The 18277-nt window shown below is 45.1% G+C and overlaps 1 protein-coding gene across 1 annotated transcript in view; it reads right to left on the minus strand.

The window, feature by feature from the left end:
• Positions 1 to 2265: 2265 nt before the first annotated feature.
• Positions 2266 to 18277, minus strand: part of LOC140453934 (uncharacterized) — a 33579-nt gene continuing 17567 nt past the window's right edge. The window contains exons 3-6 of the mRNA XM_072548789.1: positions 14031 to 14267; positions 11887 to 12049; positions 11476 to 11595; positions 2266 to 4283 (exon numbers count right to left, since the gene is read on the minus strand). Of these exons, the coding sequence (XP_072404890.1) occupies positions 4097 to 4283; positions 11476 to 11595; positions 11887 to 12049; positions 14031 to 14267 (707 nt within the window). The 3' untranslated portion in view covers positions 2266 to 4096. The remainder of the gene's footprint in view (positions 4284 to 11475; positions 11596 to 11886; positions 12050 to 14030; positions 14268 to 18277) is intronic.

The raw sequence follows: 18277 nt of genomic DNA on the forward strand, positions 1-18277 counted from the left end.
AGATTAGAGTGGTGCTGGAAAAGCACAGCAGGTCGGGCACTATCCAAGGAGCAGGAATATTGATGTTTTGGGCAAAGGCATGAATGAAGGGCTTTTGCCCGAAACGTCGATTTTCCTGCTTCTCGGACGCTGCCTGACCTGCTGTGCTTTCCAGCACCAGTCTAATCTTTTCAAAAATTCAATCAAGTTTGCGAGAAGTGATTTCCCACAAGAGGAAGCTTACATCCAGCTTGTTAATTGTCTATGCTTCATTCAATCACACCTCGCTCTTCTAAGCTTCATTAGAAACAAGCCCAGTTCATCCAACCTATCCATCATAAAACAACTTTCTCATTTCATGAATCAACCTGGTATACCTCCTCTGAACCTCCTCCATCCATCCTTAAATAGAGAGACCAAATCTGCATGCAATATCTGAGATGTGTTCTCACCAGTACCCGGTACAAATGAAGCATAACTTCCTTATTTTAACATTCAAGTAACAAAGGATAGCATTCCATTTGCCTTCTTAAATACTTGCTGTACTTGCACGCAAACTCATATACCCATCCAAATTCCTCTCAAATGTTGCTGGTACAATTGCAGCATTTAAGAGGCATTTGGATGGGTATGTGAATAGGAAGGGTTTGGAGGGATATGGGCTGGGTGCTGGCAGGTGGGACTAGATTGGGTTGAGATATCTGGTCGGCCTGGACAGGTTGGACTGAAGGGTCTGTTTCCATGTTGTACATCTCTATGACTCTATAACTCTTTGGTTTTCACCTTATCCCTCTGCACCTTGCAATACTGCAGTTATTCCCCATTTAAGTCATACTTTGCTTGATTACTCTTCCTCCCAAAATGAAATTCACATTGTCCTATATTTTGCTCCATCTGCCAGAATTTTGCCCATTCAACTCAACCTATTTATCCACAATTTCCTTCTGATCTTTTTGTAACATATTTTCCCATCCTATTGTGTCATCAGCACACATAGCTACCATGCTTTCGCTCCTCTCATCTAAATCACTGACATAAATTGTAAAGAACAAACTGAGCTGATTAGATGATTTGGAAATGCCGGTGTTGGACTGACGTGTACAAAGTTAAAAAGGAGCAGTGCTCCGAAAGCTATCCTTCCGATTAAACCTGTTGGACTATAACATGGTGTTGTGTGATTTTTAACTGATTAGATGAGTTGACCTTACAAAGAGCCAACATGAATCAGAGGGTTTGAGTCCTTCTGTTGCAATCATTTTATGATATGGTAGTCTGGATGGGACAAAGATTCACATTCAACTCCTGCTCTTTTCTGCATTATCTAATTTCAGACTGGACACCAGGTTATTAAAATTGGCCTCAGCATTGCAGAAGGTGGAGGAAAACTTACTGGCCTACCAATTAAAAATTGAGTTCACATCCCTTTCTGGAAGAATTTAATTTTTTGTAAGAATATTAAAACACTGTCCATTTATTAAATGCTTTAATATGTTTTAAACAAGATATAATATTCAATCATGGCAATTTCTTTGTATGTCACTGCCTTTAATATTGTATTTTTTCAATAAAGAAAAACACATTTTGGAATGTCAAAATTTGTTTTTTAACCTTCCAGTGAAATGTCCTGGGACAATGTATGATGTTAAATGCACTGTATAAATAGAAACTCTTGCTGTTCTAAGTGAGTGACAGACTGCAGCAACACGAAGGTAATGCCTGTATTAATTTCACCACTTACCTTGTCAAATATACCACAGAATCATGAATCAACATGGTATAACTCCTCTGAACCTCCTCCAGTGAAAACGAGCAACTGTTGTCAAGTAGGAGTTAGCTTGTTTATTTATACATTTTTTTGCTGATTATATTGAGAGTTGCTGTTGCTGGGAAACAAAATTCCTTCCCAGTAAAATCATCATGCACTCCTAGAGTAAAGCTCTCTCTACACTGTCCTGGTCAAACACTGCCAGGACAGGTACAGCACTGGGTTACATATAAAGTTCCACCCTGCCACCCCCCCAAACCCCCAACCAAACTCCCAGGATAGGGACAGCACTGGGTTACATAGAGTGTAAGGATTTGTACACACTGGTTCCACCACCCCCCCCCAACTCCCCAAACCAAACACTGCCAGGACAGGTACAACACTGCGTTACATATAAAGATCCCCCCCCCCCCACCCAATCAAACTCCCAGGATAGGGACAGCACTGGGTTACATATAGAGTAAAAGATTCATCCACACTGGTCCCCCCACACCCCCCCCCCCCCCCCAAATCAAACACTGCCAGGACAGGTAAAGTAAAAAAAAACAGGAAAACCCACTGAGATTGGGTTGAATCATCATCTTCATTGTCCCCAGTGGCTGTGGAGATTCCACCATCGAGAATGTTGAAGACTGAATTCGACAGATTTCTATAAAAGATGAAATGTACAGGAGATAGTGCACAAATATTGTTGAAATGTAGGTTAAAAAACAATGGGTGGCACGGTGGCTCAGTGGTTAGCACTGCTGCCTCACAGCACCAGGATCCCAGGTTCGATTCCAGCCTCGGGCAACTGTCTGTGTGGAGTTTGCACATTCTCCGGGTGCTCCGGTTTCCTCCCACAGTCTAAAGATGTGCAGGTCAGGTGAATTGGCCATGCTAAATTGCCTATAGTGTTAGGTGCATTAGTCAGAGGGAAATGGGTCTGGGTAGGTTACTCTTCGGAGGGTCGGTGTGCACTGGGTTGGGCTGAAGGGTCTGTTTCCACACTGTAGAGAATCTAATCAAATCACAGTGTTCTTTCTCCCGATATAGGGACAGCACTGGGTTACATATAGAGTAAAGATCCGTCCACACTGGTCCCCCGTTCCCCCCCACCCAAATCAAACACTCCCAGGACAGGTACAGCACAGCGTTACATATAAAGTTAAGCTCCATCCACAGTGTTCCCTCTCCCTCCTCCATCAAATACTCCAAGGTAAGGACAGCACTGGGTTACATGTAGAGTCAAGATCCGTCCACACTGTTTCCCCCCGCCTCCCCCACCAACCTCAAATCAAACATTCCCAGGACAGGTACAGCACTGGGTTACATGCAGAATAAAGCTCTGCCTACACTTTAAAACTAAAAATAATGTTTCCTCATCAGACACTCAAAATATAGCTACAGCACTGGGTTAGATTGAAACTCCCTCTACACTGTCCCTGTCAAACACTCCCAAGGTTGTTACAGCACAAGATCAAAAACAGAGTAAAGCTCCCTCTACACTGTCCCCCATCAAACACTCCCAGAACAGGAGCAGCACAGGGTGAGATACAGAATAAAGCTCCCACTACACTGTCCCTATCAAACATTCTCAGGATAGGTATAGCACAGTGTTAGATTTAGAGAAAAACTCCCTTCACATTGTTCCATTTAACACTCCCAGGATCAGTGCATCAGTATTTGATATTCAGTAAGAACTTTCTATACTGTCTCCAACAAACAATCCCAGGCCAGTACAGTACAAGTTAAAACGTTAAGATCCCTTCACTCATTTCACACAACGTGTCTGAACCGATTGTCAAAATGCACCTTTTCCCCACTTTCCACTTTGCCTCTTGGATAAATTTAGTGAAAACAAAGGGCTTCGGTCCAGGGTACTGTAGATTCATTCCACACTCAGTCAACACAAGAAGAGTTTTGTCCTAGCATTCTGGGCCGAATTTGAAACCAAGTCCGAGGAATGAATTGCGAGTATGTACCAACCATGCCCCCCACCTCATGTCTAATTTGATTCCAACATCTTTGTCCCATTACGTTCTCCCTGGGTTCCAGCTAGTTTTGTGATTCTATTATTTCTTCTTCCATTATTTTATCAGAAGATCAGATCCCTGGAGTCCTCCCTCTGCACACCTCTGCTGGTTTGAAGGCCCAAGGTATAGTGTGCAACCTGTGGCTACACTGTCTCTTCTCGTACCTGTAGGTTGGTTTGAAAGCTGTCTTTCATGCATAAGACAAGTGCTTTGTGCAATATCTGGCTTCATCCTATCCTCCCAAATCTTCCTCTATCTCTCTCTGTCCTCTTTGTTTGTCAATCGGTGTTGATTGGGAGGCCACGTAGACTGTTGTACAGATTGGCAGTTGCAGAAATTATTGCTGTTTATTGTGCACAGGATAAAGAAGAGTCATGTGTTCTGCATCCTTGAATGGCAGTTTTTCATTGCAATAGTAATGCACCACCTCTGGAATACTGTCAAAGAGGGCACTGTTCTGATTCAGTGTATACTTATTGTCCTTGGTCTGGGCCAGAATGATGTGAACACATCCTTGGCTGGTCCTGTACAAAGTAGACAAATCACAGGAGTTAATATCAGTACCATCAAGATGATATGAAATAAAAGCAGGATAACAACATTCACCCACTCAAACCATTCAATAAAATCACAGCTGATCTGATTATGACCATAACTCGACTTTCCTGCCTGTCCCCCTTAGTCCTTACAGATCAAAAACCGGTTTAACTCAGATTTGAATATAATTTCATTGCTTTCTGTGGAATTGTAAAAAAAAACCATCAAAGAGGCATTTATAACTCAACTCTGGCTTAAATGGGAGACCCCTTATTTTTAAGCTGTGCCCCCCCCCCAAGTTTTAGATTCCACCATGAGTGGAAGTATCTTCTCAGCATTTAGGTTGTCAAGCACCCCTCAGTGGTGAGCTGCCTTCTTGGACTGCGGCAGTCCATACAGTGTAGTGACACCCACAAGGCATTTTGAAAGGGAGTTCTAGAGTTCTGACCCAGCAACACTGCAAGACTGGTGAGATAGTTCCAAGATGTGTGGCTTTAAGGTGGACTTGCGAGTAGTGGTGTTCTCATGTTTCTGTTGGTCTTGTCCTTCTAGCTGAAAGAGATCGCATGTTTGGAAGGTGCTGTCCAATGAGTCTTGGTGAGTTGTTGCAATGCATCACATGGTATACATTGTTGCTACTGTATATCATCGAGTCATAGAGATGTACAACATGGAAACAACGCGTCCATGCCGACCAGATATCCCAACCCAATCTAATCCCACCTGCCAGCACCTGACCCATATCCCTCCAAACCCTTCCTATTCATATCCCCATCCAAATGCCTCTTAAATGTTGCAATTGTCCCAGCCTCCACCACATCCTCTGGCAGCTTATTCCATACACGTACCACCTTCTGTGTGAAAAAGTTGCCCCTTGGGTCTCTTTTATATCTTTTCCCTCTCACCCTAACCTATGCCCTCTAGTTCTGGACTCCCCTACCCCAGGGAAAAGACTTTGTCTATTTATCCTATCCATGCCCCTCATAATTTTGTAAACCTCTATAAGGTCACCCCTCAGCCTCCGACGCTCCAGGGAAAACAGCCCCAGCCTGTTCAGCCTCTCCCTGATCCTCCAACCCTGGCAATATCCTTGTAAATCTTTTCTGAACCCTTTCAAGTTTCACAACATCTTTCCGATATGAAGGAGACCAGAATTGCACGCAATATTCCAAAAGTGGCCTAACCAATGTCCTGTACAGCTGCAACATGACCTCCCAACTCCTGTACTCAATACTCTGACCAATAAAAGGAAGCATACCAAAAGCATTCTTCACTATCCTATCTACCTGCAACTCCACTTTCAAGGAGCTATGAATCTGCAATCCAAGGTCTTTTTGTTCAGCAACACTCCCTAAGACCTTACCATTAAGTGTATAAGTCCTGCTAAGATTTGCTTTCCCAAAATGCAGCACCTCGCATTTATCTGAATTAAACTCCATCGGCCACGTCTCAGCCCATTGGCCCATCTAGTCCAGAATCTGTTGTAATCTGAGGTAACCCTCTTCGCTGTCCACTACACCTCCAATTTTGGTGTAATCTGCAAACTTACTAACTGTATCTCTTATGCTTGCATGCAAATCATTTATGTAAATGACAAAAAGGGAATGCTGGATGAGTAAAGAAATTGAGGCTTTAGTTAAGAAAAAGGAGGCATATATCAGGTATAGATAGGATAGATTGAATTAATCCTTAGAAGAATGTAAAGACAGTAGGAGTATACTTCAGAGGGAAATGAGGAGGACAAAAAGGAGACATGAGATAGCTTTGGCAAATAGAATTAAGGAGAATCCAAAGGGTTTTTACAAATACATTAAGGACAAAGGGTAACTAGGGAGAAAATAGGGCCCCTCAGAGATCAGCAAGGGTGTGGAGCCATAGAAAATGGGGGAGATACTAAATGAGTATTTTGCATCAGTATTTACTATGGAAAAGGAAATGGAAGATATAGAATGTCGGGAAATAGATGGTGACACCTTGCAAAATGTCCAGATTACAGAGGAGGAAGTGCTGGATGTCTTGAAATGCATAAAGGTGGATAAATTCCCAGGACCTGATCAGGTGTACCCTAGAACTCTGTGAGAAGCTAATGTAGTGATTGCTGGGCCTCTTGCTGAGATATTTGTATCATCGATAGTCACAGGTGAGGTGCCGGAAAACTGGAGGTTGGCTAACGTGATGCCACTGTTTAAGAAGGACAAGCCAGGGAACTATAGACCAGTGAGCCTGACGTCGGTGGTGGGCAAGTTGTTGGAGGGAATCCTGAGGGACAGGATGTATGTGTATTGGGAAAGGCAAGGACTGATTAGGGATAGTCAACATGGCTTTGTGCGTGGGAAATCATGTCTCACAAACTTGAAAGAGTTTTTTGAAGAAGTAACAAAGAGGATTGATGAGGGCAGAGTGGTAGATGTGATCTATATGGACTTTCGTAAGGTGTTCGACAAGGTTCCCCATGGGAGACTGGTTCGCAAGGTTAGATCTCACAGAACACAGGGAGAGCTAAGCCATTTGGATACAGAACTGGCTCAAAGGTAGAAGACAGAGAGTGGTGGTGGAGGGTTTTTTTTAGACTGGAGACCTGTGACCAGTGGAGTGCCACAAGGATCGGTGCTGGGTCCTCTACGTTTTGTCATTTACATAAATGATTTGGATGTATGTCCACTTTGGTGGAAATGAATTTATCAAGGTGGTGGATGTTGTGTCAGTCAAGCATGCTGTTTGTCCTCCATTGTACAGTATCAAGCTTCTTGAGTGCTGATGGAGTATTCCATTACATTCCCCACTTGTGCTTCACCAATCATTGACAGGCTTTGGTTGGTCAGGCGGTGAATTACTCACTTTTGGATTTCTAGTCTTTGACATGCTTTTGTAGCCACAGCATTTATATGATCCAGTCCAGTTTCTGGACAATGGTAACCCCCAAGGGGATCAAGCTATGGTAATCACATTGAATGTCAAAAGGTGAGGGTGAGATTATTTCTTTTTGGAGATTGTCATTGCCTGGAATTCATGTGGCATCAATTTTCCTACTTCTAGGCCAAAGCTGCCATTGTAACACCCAAAAGTTGAGATCAGCTGTAAGTCTCTGAGACCTTTGCTGGACACACTTAGTACCGTGTTGGGTAGTGCTCTAAAGTACTGACTAAAGGTGGACTATTCATTTACAACCATGATGAACACCATTAATTTGTTGGCACTGAACAGGTTCAGTTCTGTCTGAGTGAGATGGATGTCTGGGACTTTTGTTGCCGAATTAGGATCACCTCTGGTGATTCTGATCATCTTTGCATTAAAACAAAATAATCTTGTTCAAATCTCAGATTCTTTATTGGTGGGAGACCCTAATCACAGGCCAAGCATTTTCTAATACTTGAGATGACTTGTGATGGCTTCATATGGCACGTATATAGTCATTTAAAAAGGCAATGGATTCCTTTGTTACAGCCAGACACATAAAATGGAAAAGTGAGGAGGTAATGTTAACATCATACAGGACCTCACATTCCTGAGGAACTTGTATTCTGTACATTTCATCTTATCAAGTTCATGGAAACATTGAAAAATTAGTAACATCGATTCAATGGGATGTTACAAGTGAAAGGGAACATTCAGTTACAAAGTAAGTTTACAAGGTTTAGTCATTTAGTAGGTAACATAATAGACTAGCATTAAGTGGTCCTCACTAATAACTTAGGGAAAATGTAGAAATAGGAGTCCGAGTCCATTAATTGCCAAGGAAGTGATTGGATTGTCATGAAGGACTGATTCGCTCATCCTTCAGAGAAGAAGACCTGCTATCTTTGCCTATAATGTGGCTCTAGTCCCCACTCCAGTATGGTCGATTCTTAGCTGCTCCCTGAAATGGTCTAGTGAAGCATGCAGTTCGACCAAACCTCTCACCTTGACCATATAGACTGAAATAATTCAAAAAGGTCCAGCAGAAAAATAGAGGCCGGCATTAATTGCCAGGCTCACCAGTAGCACTCCTGTTCTGAGAATTCATTTGAAGAAAAAAAATTAAGATATTAGGCAGTTCACGTGAGCAAAATTGCTCTGGAAAGGCTAAATGGGAGTCAGTTCTGAAAGGTAGCAAAACTGCAGGACTGGTCAGATTTTCTGCAACATCTACCCTGACTTACACGTTGGGCAGTGAGGAAGCTTTCACCCTATCCCTTGATCTTACAACCATATCCCTTCGTAACTAAATAAAACAAAGACCGGCAGATGCTGGAGTACTGAAACAAACAAAAGCAGGTTTGAACAATGGTCACTGGACTTGAAACATTAATATTGTTTTCTCTTCACAGGTGCTGCCAGACCTACCAAGTTTCCCCAGTAATTTCTGTTTTTGTTTTCCTCAGTAACTACCATAAGACCATAGACAATAAGGTATAGGAGCAGATCGAGTCAGTTCCACCATTCGAGCATAGCTGAAATGTTTCTTAACACCATGCTCCTGCTTTCTCCCCATTGACTCTATCCAGGCTTCTCAGTATTCCAGAAATTTCCATGAGGTTCCCCCTCATCCTTCTAACTCCATACTGTATAGACCTAGCGTCCTCAACCGCTCCTCATGTGACAAGACTTTTATCCACAGAATCATTCCTGAAAACCTCCTCTGGACCTTGTCAAAGTCCAGCACATCCTTCCTTAGATATGGGGCCCAAACCTGCCCACAATATTCCAAATGAGGCCTGACCAGGGCCTTATACAGCCTCAGCTGTGTATCTCTGCTCTTGTATTCTAGCCCTCTTGAAATCAATGCTAACACTGCGTTCACCTTCATAACTGCCTAATGATCTCACATCTCAAAGAATCTCAAATTCAGACTCCTCAGTCCTTTTGTGCTTCAGATTTCCAAAACCTTTTCCCGTTTAGAAAATAGTCTTCACCTCTATTCCTCCTTACCAAAGTGCATAACCTCACACTTTCTCATATTCTATTCCATCTGCTGCATCTTTGCCCACTCTCCCAGCCCGTCCAAGTCCTTCTGCAACTTCTGTGCTTCCTCAACACTACCTGCTCCTCCATCTATCTTTGGGTCATCTGCAAACTTAGCCCGTTTCTTAGTCCAGATCATTAATGTATAACATAAAGTTGAGGTCCCAACACTTACCCAGGCAGAACTCCACAAGTCACAGACTACTATCCTGAAAGAGAACCCTTTATCCCTACTCCCTACCTTCTGATAGTCAGCCAATCCTCCATATATGCCATTACATTGCCCCTAATATCATGGATTCATCTTATTTAGCAGCCCCCTGTGCAGTACCTTGTCAAAGGCTTTCTGGAATCCAAATAGATCATGTCCACTGCTTTGCCTTTGTTTAATTTGCTCATTACTTCCTCAAAGAATTCTAACAGATTTGTCAGGCATGACCTCCCCTCAATGAACCATGCTGACTCAGCCCTATATTACCATGCACCTACAAGTACTCCGCGATCTCGTCTTTAATAATGGACTCTAAAATCTTATCAACAACTGAGGATGTGCTAACTGGCCTGTAGTTTCTTGGCTTCTGCTTCCCTCCTTTCTTAAACAGGGGGTCAGCCATTTTCCAACCACTGGGGGGCCTTTCTAACTTTAAATGATTCCTGAAAGATCACCACCAATGCCTCCACAACCTCCTCAGCTATCTCCTTCAGAACTCTGGGGTGTAGTCCATCTGGTCAGGGTGCTTTATCCAGACCTTTCAGCTTCCCCAGCACTTTCTCTTTAGTGACGACCACTACACTTACCTCTGCCCCTAACTTTCTTGAAGTTCTGGTATGCTGCTGGTGGTCGTGCACTGTGAAAACTGATGTAAAGTACCTGTACAGTTTCTCTGCTATTTCTTTGTTCCCCATTACCACTTCTCCAGCTTCATTTTTCAGCATTCCAATGTTTGCTTTTCCCTCTCTCTTATATATCTAAAAATCTTCTTTTATTTTGTTAGCTAGCTTATCCTCATATTTCATCTTCTCCCACCTTATTATGTTTTTTGATTATCCTCTGCTAGTTTTTAAAGACTTCCCAATCCTCTGGCTTCCCAGTAATCTTCACCACATTGTATGTATTTTCTTTTGTTTTTGTGCTGTCCCTGACTTCCCTTGTCAGCCACGGTTGCCTCATCCTCCCCTTAGTACATTTTTTCTTCCTTCGGATGATTGTCTGCTGTGCCCTCCAAACTACTCCCAGTAACCCCTGCCATTGCTGCTCCACCATCTTCCCTGATAGACTCCCTCTCCAATTAACTCTGGCCAGCTCCTCCCTCATGTCGTTGTAGTTACCTTTACTCGGTTGTAACATGGTTACATTTGATTCCAGCTTCTCCCTCTTAAACTGCAGGGTGAATTGTTTCATATTATAGTCATGGCCTCCAGCGGTTCCTTCACCTTGAACTGCCTAATCAAGTCTGACTCATTACACATTATCAAATCCAGAATTGCCTGTTCCCTAGTGGGCACTACCACAAAGTGCTCCACAAATGTCCTTCCACTAGCATTCTTCTGACCCTGGTGTGCCATCAGTCTCCGACCCTAATCACACTATCTTTATTGGTGTCCTAATCTTTCATCAAAACCACCCTGCCCCTAACCACAATGTTTCTGATTCTCTGCCCCTCAAATCTAACCCTGTTCCATGCATGCCACTTGTCTGATTTGGGACTTGGACAATGATGTGAACACCTGTTTGCTTAACGGCTTGCTCAGAATCCCAGAGTGTCCTACTTCACCATTGATCCTGGGAACGCGAAAGAAATGCCTCCAAATCACCCTGACATTTAACGTTAAAGACCAGGAAGAGTTTCCTACCAATCATTCAGAAAAGAAACAATATATTCATCAAGTTGCATCACAATACTTTAATGATGAGTTGGCATGGCAACAGAGATGAAACAAATGCAGCATTCTGAATCTCACTTCCTCATTGAATATCCTGCCCCATGTACCCAAACATCTGTGGATCAAGGATTAGCTCTGTTCAGTCACATGAAGAGCTATGGTAGAAACTTGGAACCCTGCATAGACATCATCCATAAATCAAAGAGCAGCCAATCACAAGCACACCCCAGTACTGCACACGGGTCCAGCCTCAGGAATGAGCAAACTCTGTTTAACTGCTGTTGGAACAAATTTCAAGTTACAAACCGATGCCCTGCACAGTTTCCTGAAGCCCCCCCCCCCCTGAAAACTTACTTTAAAGCAAGGGAATATTTGCTGTTTCCTGACTCGCTGTTTCGTACCAGGTAACTGGCCTCCTTGCAGGCCTGCAGACGAGACTCTGCTTCCAGCCGGGTGATGGGGCCATGATACCACCTGCAGGGAAAGGGAAACACTCGTTCAAACTATGTGAAGTCTCAAGGCTCATAGCAGTGGAGAAAATACATAGTATATCAAGAAGTGATGGCTAGATTACACTATTCTGGGGCCTTAAAGCTATGTTAATTGGAGGCAGAACCACAGAAAGGAAAGGAATTGCACAGTTTGAAGTCAGAAAAGGAATGAGTTACAGTTGGGTATGGCACAACAGTTTTATATTTCAGCTCAGCGAGGACGAAGGAAAAAGGAAGAAAAATGTGTAGAATGAGTGTGGTTGTGGTCACTTACACTTGTTTTTCTAAGGGCACGCTTGGGTCCACCTTCTCTCCCATTTCGCTGCCCTCTGGGCTCTGTTGCCTCAGGACTTTCTGAGTCCAGCTCGGTTGCCGATGGTGGTGTTTGACGTTTTCTTCTTTGGGTGGAGATGACATCTCTGCAGAATCAAACTGGACTGAAAGGGGCAGACAGAAGGTTACAAAATCTATTAACGTATCCAGCAAGGGTCCTTATTTCCATATCTGCTTTAGTATGCAAATGTGTCTTTGCAGAACAGTAGACCACATCCTTTTAGTTTTAGTTCATTTTTCATATGCTGATATCCTGATCTGAGAGGTGAAAGTGAGTACTGCAGATGCTGGAGATTAGAGCGGTGCTGGAAAAGCACAGCAGGTCAGGCAGCATCCAAGGAGCAGGAAAATCAACATTTCAGGCAAACGCCCTTCATCATGAATAAGGGCTGATGATGGGCTTATGCTTGAAATGTCGATTTTCCTGCTCCTTGGATGCCGCCTGACCTGCTGTGCTTTTTCAGCGCCGCTCTAATCTTGGTCCTGATCTGAGAGCCCTCTCGTGCTTCACCTGATTCTTTCAAATGTGAATTTTTACAGGTTATTTGACCTAGAGTCATGTTGCTAGATTTGATGCTCCCCTGCCAATTGAAGACAGGTTTGAAGGCAGGAGGCATATATCAAACCTAATAGATAATCTCCTCCTGTCACCTATCCCAATCTGTCTGAAATTATACAGCAGGTGGGAGAAACGTTGGGTAGCCCTTGGGTCTATTGAGTCCCTTAAGTGGACACTTGTACCCACGGCTGGAGAAACCCATTCTCTGCAGGAAGTACAACAGATTGAGCTGTTTCAACTGGTGCCAGGCAACACTGGCAGAAGATTAAATAAAAACAGAAAGAACTGCGGATGCTGTAAATCAGAAACAAACCAGAAATTGCTGAAAAGTCTCAGCAGGCCTGGCAGTATCTATAAAGAGAAATCAGAGTTTAACATTTCAGGTCCAGTGACCCTTCCTCAGAACTGATGGTAGCTGGGAAAATGTCAGTTTGTATGCAGAAGGTAGGGTGAGGGGAAGGGGGTAAAGAGTAAAGGATAGGTGGGGATAGAGCCCAAAGTGAGAGAAAATCAGTTGGACAAAGGATTGGATAACGATCTGGCTAGGAGAGTGAATAGCTGTTAATGGACAGTGTTAATGGCTAACAATAGGCAGTGTGTACTGGCAGACTGTGTGATAACAAGGCCTGGTGTGTGGGGTTGGGGGCTAGGACATGGGAGAATTCAGGCCCTAAAATTATTGAACTCGATATTGAGTCCAGAGGGTTGCAGGCCGCCCAAGCGGAGAATGAGATGTTGTTCTTCCAGCCTTCGCTGAGCTTTGCTGGAACACTGTGTTGGAACACACTTACTTCCCACAAGTGCCCATTCAATTTCCTTTGGAAATCATTGACTTTCACAATCCCTGTAAAATGGAAATGTCCAAGTCACTATCATTTCCTGCATAAAAACATTCTTGCTCACAATCCTCCAGCAGCTTGTCTAAAACTTAAACCCATGGTCCCCAGCGCTTGTATGAACAGCAAATGGGAATAGATGTTCCTGGTTACCTTATGAAACCTGTCATTGTCCTGTAGACCTCCATCAAGTCAAAATCTCTTCTCAATCTCTTTTGGTCTGAACAGAACAATCTCACTTTCTCTATTCCCACCTTGTTCTGTTTGGACTTGATAGGCCAAATAGCCTTCTTTTGTGCTATAATAGTTGTTTGGGCTGGACTTGCCAAGTTGCCTGTTGTCCCCCACCATCTAAAAGACCAAGGGAATCTATTCAAGTTCCCGCCAACTGCCCTGCAGCACTTTTATAACCATATTGATAAATCTTCTCTGTACCCTCACAGCCTTCCCCAGAATGTGCTGACTGCACCTTTTCCAATTTCTTTTTGAAAGTATTGATTACAATTCTGCTTACATCATCCCTGTGGGCAGCAGTTTGCCTGAATCGAAATCTGGTGAGGAAACACCAGCCCTTCCCGTATACATGCTTGCGTTTGGATATGATTGAGAGCTACATTAGCTGATCCTTTTGTTCTTCTGAACCTCTTGCACAAACAGAGTTGTTCTAACCACCAGAGCTTCCTGCCATACCTGCAAGTGCTTTCACAATCTGTTCCGTCTTCCACTCCCAGGGCTGCTCGTACTCTGCTGCGGGGCGTTCATCATTCTCCGGCAGGCAGCTGTCGATTGGCCTGTGGTTTCCCGTCTTCTCGAGGACAGAGTTCCCAACTAACTCCTGCTTTGACCCCATTTCCGTTGGTTCATAGGGACTGTCATACAACAGGGACTGCTTCCCGAGTGGGTCCTTTGATCCTCGCCTTCGGATTTCTGCATGGAGAAAGTAATCAGTTTGTACAGGAACTGAAAAACATGCTGGAGGGTAGGGGATCTGATCTGCTTAAGGATCAGATAAATTATTGCCAGTCTGGAAACTAATTGAACAATGTGTGTTCAATTAATGTCGGTTTCGAGGACGGTGAAAGGAAAAAAAAACGTTGAAAGAAACCTGTCACGAGCAATCTAAAACATTCAACAAAATCAACATGAGAAGCAATTTTGTACTCCGTTAAAAATCACACAACACAGGTTATAGTCCAATAGGTCTAATTGGAAGCACTAGCTTTCAGAGCGCTGCTCCTACAACAATCTGATGAAAGAGCAGTGCTCCAAAATCTAGTGCTTCCAATTAAACCCGTTGGACTATAACCTGGTGTTGTGTGATTTTTAACTTTGTACACCCCAGTCCAACACCGGCATCTCCAAATCAGTTTTGTATTCTGCTTTGAACAGCACTCCCATTCCTCAGATGGTTATCAGAACCCTCAGCCCAGGTGGAAAGTACAGGTTTGCCATTTCAAATGTGAACTTGCTTGGTTATAATACCTGACTTAAATAGTTATTAACACTACTGCTAATTAGTTGCAACATAGGTGAAGGAAAGGGAGGGTGGCACAGTCAGTCCAACAAGTAGACATTGCCTTCAAGAAGAAAGACAATAAAGGGCATATGTTAATTCTGCTGACATCAAGATACAAGGTAGGGAGCAGGAAAATGACATTAAGCTTGTGTTATATGTACAATGATGGAGGAGGCTCAAAGAGCTGAATCATCTACTAGATGAGGTCAGCAGAGATGCCAGTGGCCAGTGCAAGGAAACCAGCGACTGGCTGCTGGAGTGGGAACACTGGTAACCAGTGACCTGGAGCAGGGACATCGGTGACCAGTGGCTGGAGTGGGGATGCCGGCGACCAGCAGCCTGGAGCAGAGGCACCAGTAACCAGTGGCCCTGAGCAAGTTTGTAAGAGACCAGCGGCTGGAGTGGGGACACTGGTGAACAGTGTCTCCGAGTGCAGACACCAATAACCATTAGCCTAATGAGGGGAAACCAGTGACCAGTGGCCCGGAACAGGGACGTCAGAGACCAGCGGCCCGGTGCGGCGACACCGGGAATCAGTGCCATGGAGCAGGGAACGCAGTGACCAGTTGCACTGAGCAGGGACACTGGCAGCCAGCGGCCCAGAGCAGAGACAATGGTGACCTGCGGCCCAGAGCTGGGACACCGGTGACCAGCGGCACAGAGCAGGGACAATGGTGACCAGCAGCCAGAGTTGAGACACTGGCGACCAGTGGCCCAGAGCAGGGACACCAGTGACCAGTGGCCCAGAGCAGGGACACCAGCGACCAGTGGCTGGAGTGGGGATACCAGCGACCAGTGGCTGGAGTGGGGACACCAGCGACCAGTGGCTGGAGTGGGGACACCAGTGACCAGTGCCTCGGAGTGGGGACACCAGTAACCAGTGCCTCGGAGTGGGGACACCGGTGACCAGCGGCTGGAGTGGGGTCACCAGTGACCAGTGCCTCGGAGTGGGGACACCGGTGACCAGCGGCTGGAGTGGGGACACCGGTGACCAGTGCCTCGGAGTGGGGACACCAGTGACCAGTGCCTCGGAGTGGGGACACCAGTGACCAGTGCCTCGGAGTGGGGACACCGGTGGCCAGCGGCTGGAGTGGGGACACCAGTGACCAGCGGCTGTAGTGGGGACACCAGTGACCAGTGCCTCGGAGTGGGGACACCGGTGACCAGCAGCTGGAGTGGGGACACCAGTGACCAGTGCCTCGGAGTGGGGACACCAGTGACCAGCAGCTGGAGTGGGGACACCAGTGACCAGTGCCTCGGAGTGGGGACACCAGTGACCAGCAGCTGGAGTGGGGACACCAGTGACCACTGCCTCGGAGTGGGGACACCGGTGACCAGTGCCTCGGAGTGGGGACACCAGTGACCAGCGGCTGGAGTGGGGACACCAGTGACCGGCGGCTGGAGTATGGACACCAGTGACCAGTGCCTCGGAGTGGGGACACCAGTGACCAGCGGCTGGAGTGGGGACACCAGTGACCAGTGCCTCGGAGTGGGGACACCAGTGACCAGTGCCTCGGAGTGGGGACACCAGTGACCAGCGGCTGAAGTGGGGACACCAGTGACCACTGCCTCGGAGTGGGGACACCAGTGACCAGTGGCTGGAGTGGGGACACCAGTGACCAGCAGCCCAGAGCAGGGACAATGGTGACCAGCGGCCCAATGCAGAATGTGCTAGTGGCCAGTGGTCAGACCACATGGAAGCCCACTGCGTCAGGCTACTATGGATAGCCCTTTGAGAGAGACTGTGATGTTTGTCTTTGTAATTGTGTTTCTCGTTCTTCTATCCTATGGTTATACTGTGTATAGCTGTAGTGTAACTGTCCTATGGTTATACTGTGTATAGCTGTAATGTAACTGTCCTGTGGTTATACTGTGTATAGCTGTAATGTAATTTCTCTATGCTGTAACTAAGGACTGTACCTAGGTACCTTTGTACCTAAGAAGGCACTGTAACTGGTGACTTATAAACAGTGACAATAAAGCTAATTCAATTCAAGAGACACAGGTATGGTGCAGGAAAATGACATTAAGCTTGTGTAATGTGACCAGTAATGATCTACAAACATCTAATGGCCTACTCTTGTTTCTAGGTTCTTATTTGCTCTACACACCAAGAAGCTGAGTTTCTGATTTCAAGAAAAAGGCTTTCCATAGCCAGAATAAAATAATAGGTTTATTTTGCTATGATTTGGAGGTGCCAGTATTAGACTGGGATGTAGAAAGTTATAAATCACACAACACCAGGTTATAGTCCAACAGGTTTATCTGGAAGCACTAGCTGGTGGACTATAAACTGATGTTGTGTGATTTTTAACTTTATTTTGCTAAGCAGTGCAAGAACCTAGCAAAACCCAATTCAGTTATGTTTGCAATCGGTTATGCCAATGGCTTCTAGGCGAAAATGAGGACTGCAGATTAGAATCAAGATTAGAGTGGTGCTGGAATTGCACAGCAGGTCAGGCAGCATCCAAGGAGCAGGAAAATCGACGTTTTGGGCAGGAGCCCTTCATCAGGAATGCATGATGAAGGGCTCCTGCCTGAAACGTCAATTTTCCTGCTCCTCGGATGATGTCTGACCTGCTGGGCATTTCCAGCACCACTCTAATGATGCCAATAGTTTCTGCCCGCCCATACTCTGGGGGCCTGCAGTGTCTGCCACCACAAGCAGCTGTCAGGCAACCTGAAGGAGTTTCAGACAGCAGGTCAGAAGGCGAGGTTATCACTGGTCCTTTCCAATATAACTTTACCACACATAAGTAGTGCACAATTTTCAAAAGATGTTGTTTCAGTCAGATCAATGGAGTAGCAACTGAAATCAGGTCTCAGGATCTGTACAAATATCTCACATCTGAGACTGCAGCATACAGCAGAAAGTAGAAACAGACAGCAAGACCCTCATAGAGTCATAGAGATGTACAGCATGGAAACAGAGCCTTATCTTGGGTGGAAGCATCTGAATAACTTTATTTTGCTTTGTCTATTTTTTTCCCTTCCTATCCCGAAAGTATTGACTTCTTTTCAAATATGGCTGTCTGAATACTGAACACCTCTTCTAACCCCTCACAGCTCAGACACACACACACAGACACACACACACACACACACACACAAACAGCAAGATCCCAAAAGCAGCAATAAGATGACTGAATGTTTTTCATGGTCCTGAAATGAGGAATGTTGGCCACTGGGTGAAAAGCACCGCACTCCCTGCAATTGCTGTCACCAACACCACCACCCCCCTCCACCCACCCATCCACTCTCTCCACAACCCAACATACTCCTCTTCCTGAAGAGGCATTTGGGATCTCAGAATATTGTCTCATTAAATGGACACCACCTCTAACAAACAGCAACCACGCTCTGTACAACACTGCAACAGAAGGTGAGTTCACATAGTCATGTCCAGTAGTGATGCCCAAAC

The sequence above is a fragment of the Chiloscyllium punctatum genome, chromosome 28, assembly GCF_047496795.1.
Source record: "Chiloscyllium punctatum isolate Juve2018m chromosome 28, sChiPun1.3, whole genome shotgun sequence".
NCBI classification, from domain to species: domain Eukaryota; kingdom Metazoa; phylum Chordata; class Chondrichthyes; order Orectolobiformes; family Hemiscylliidae; genus Chiloscyllium; species Chiloscyllium punctatum.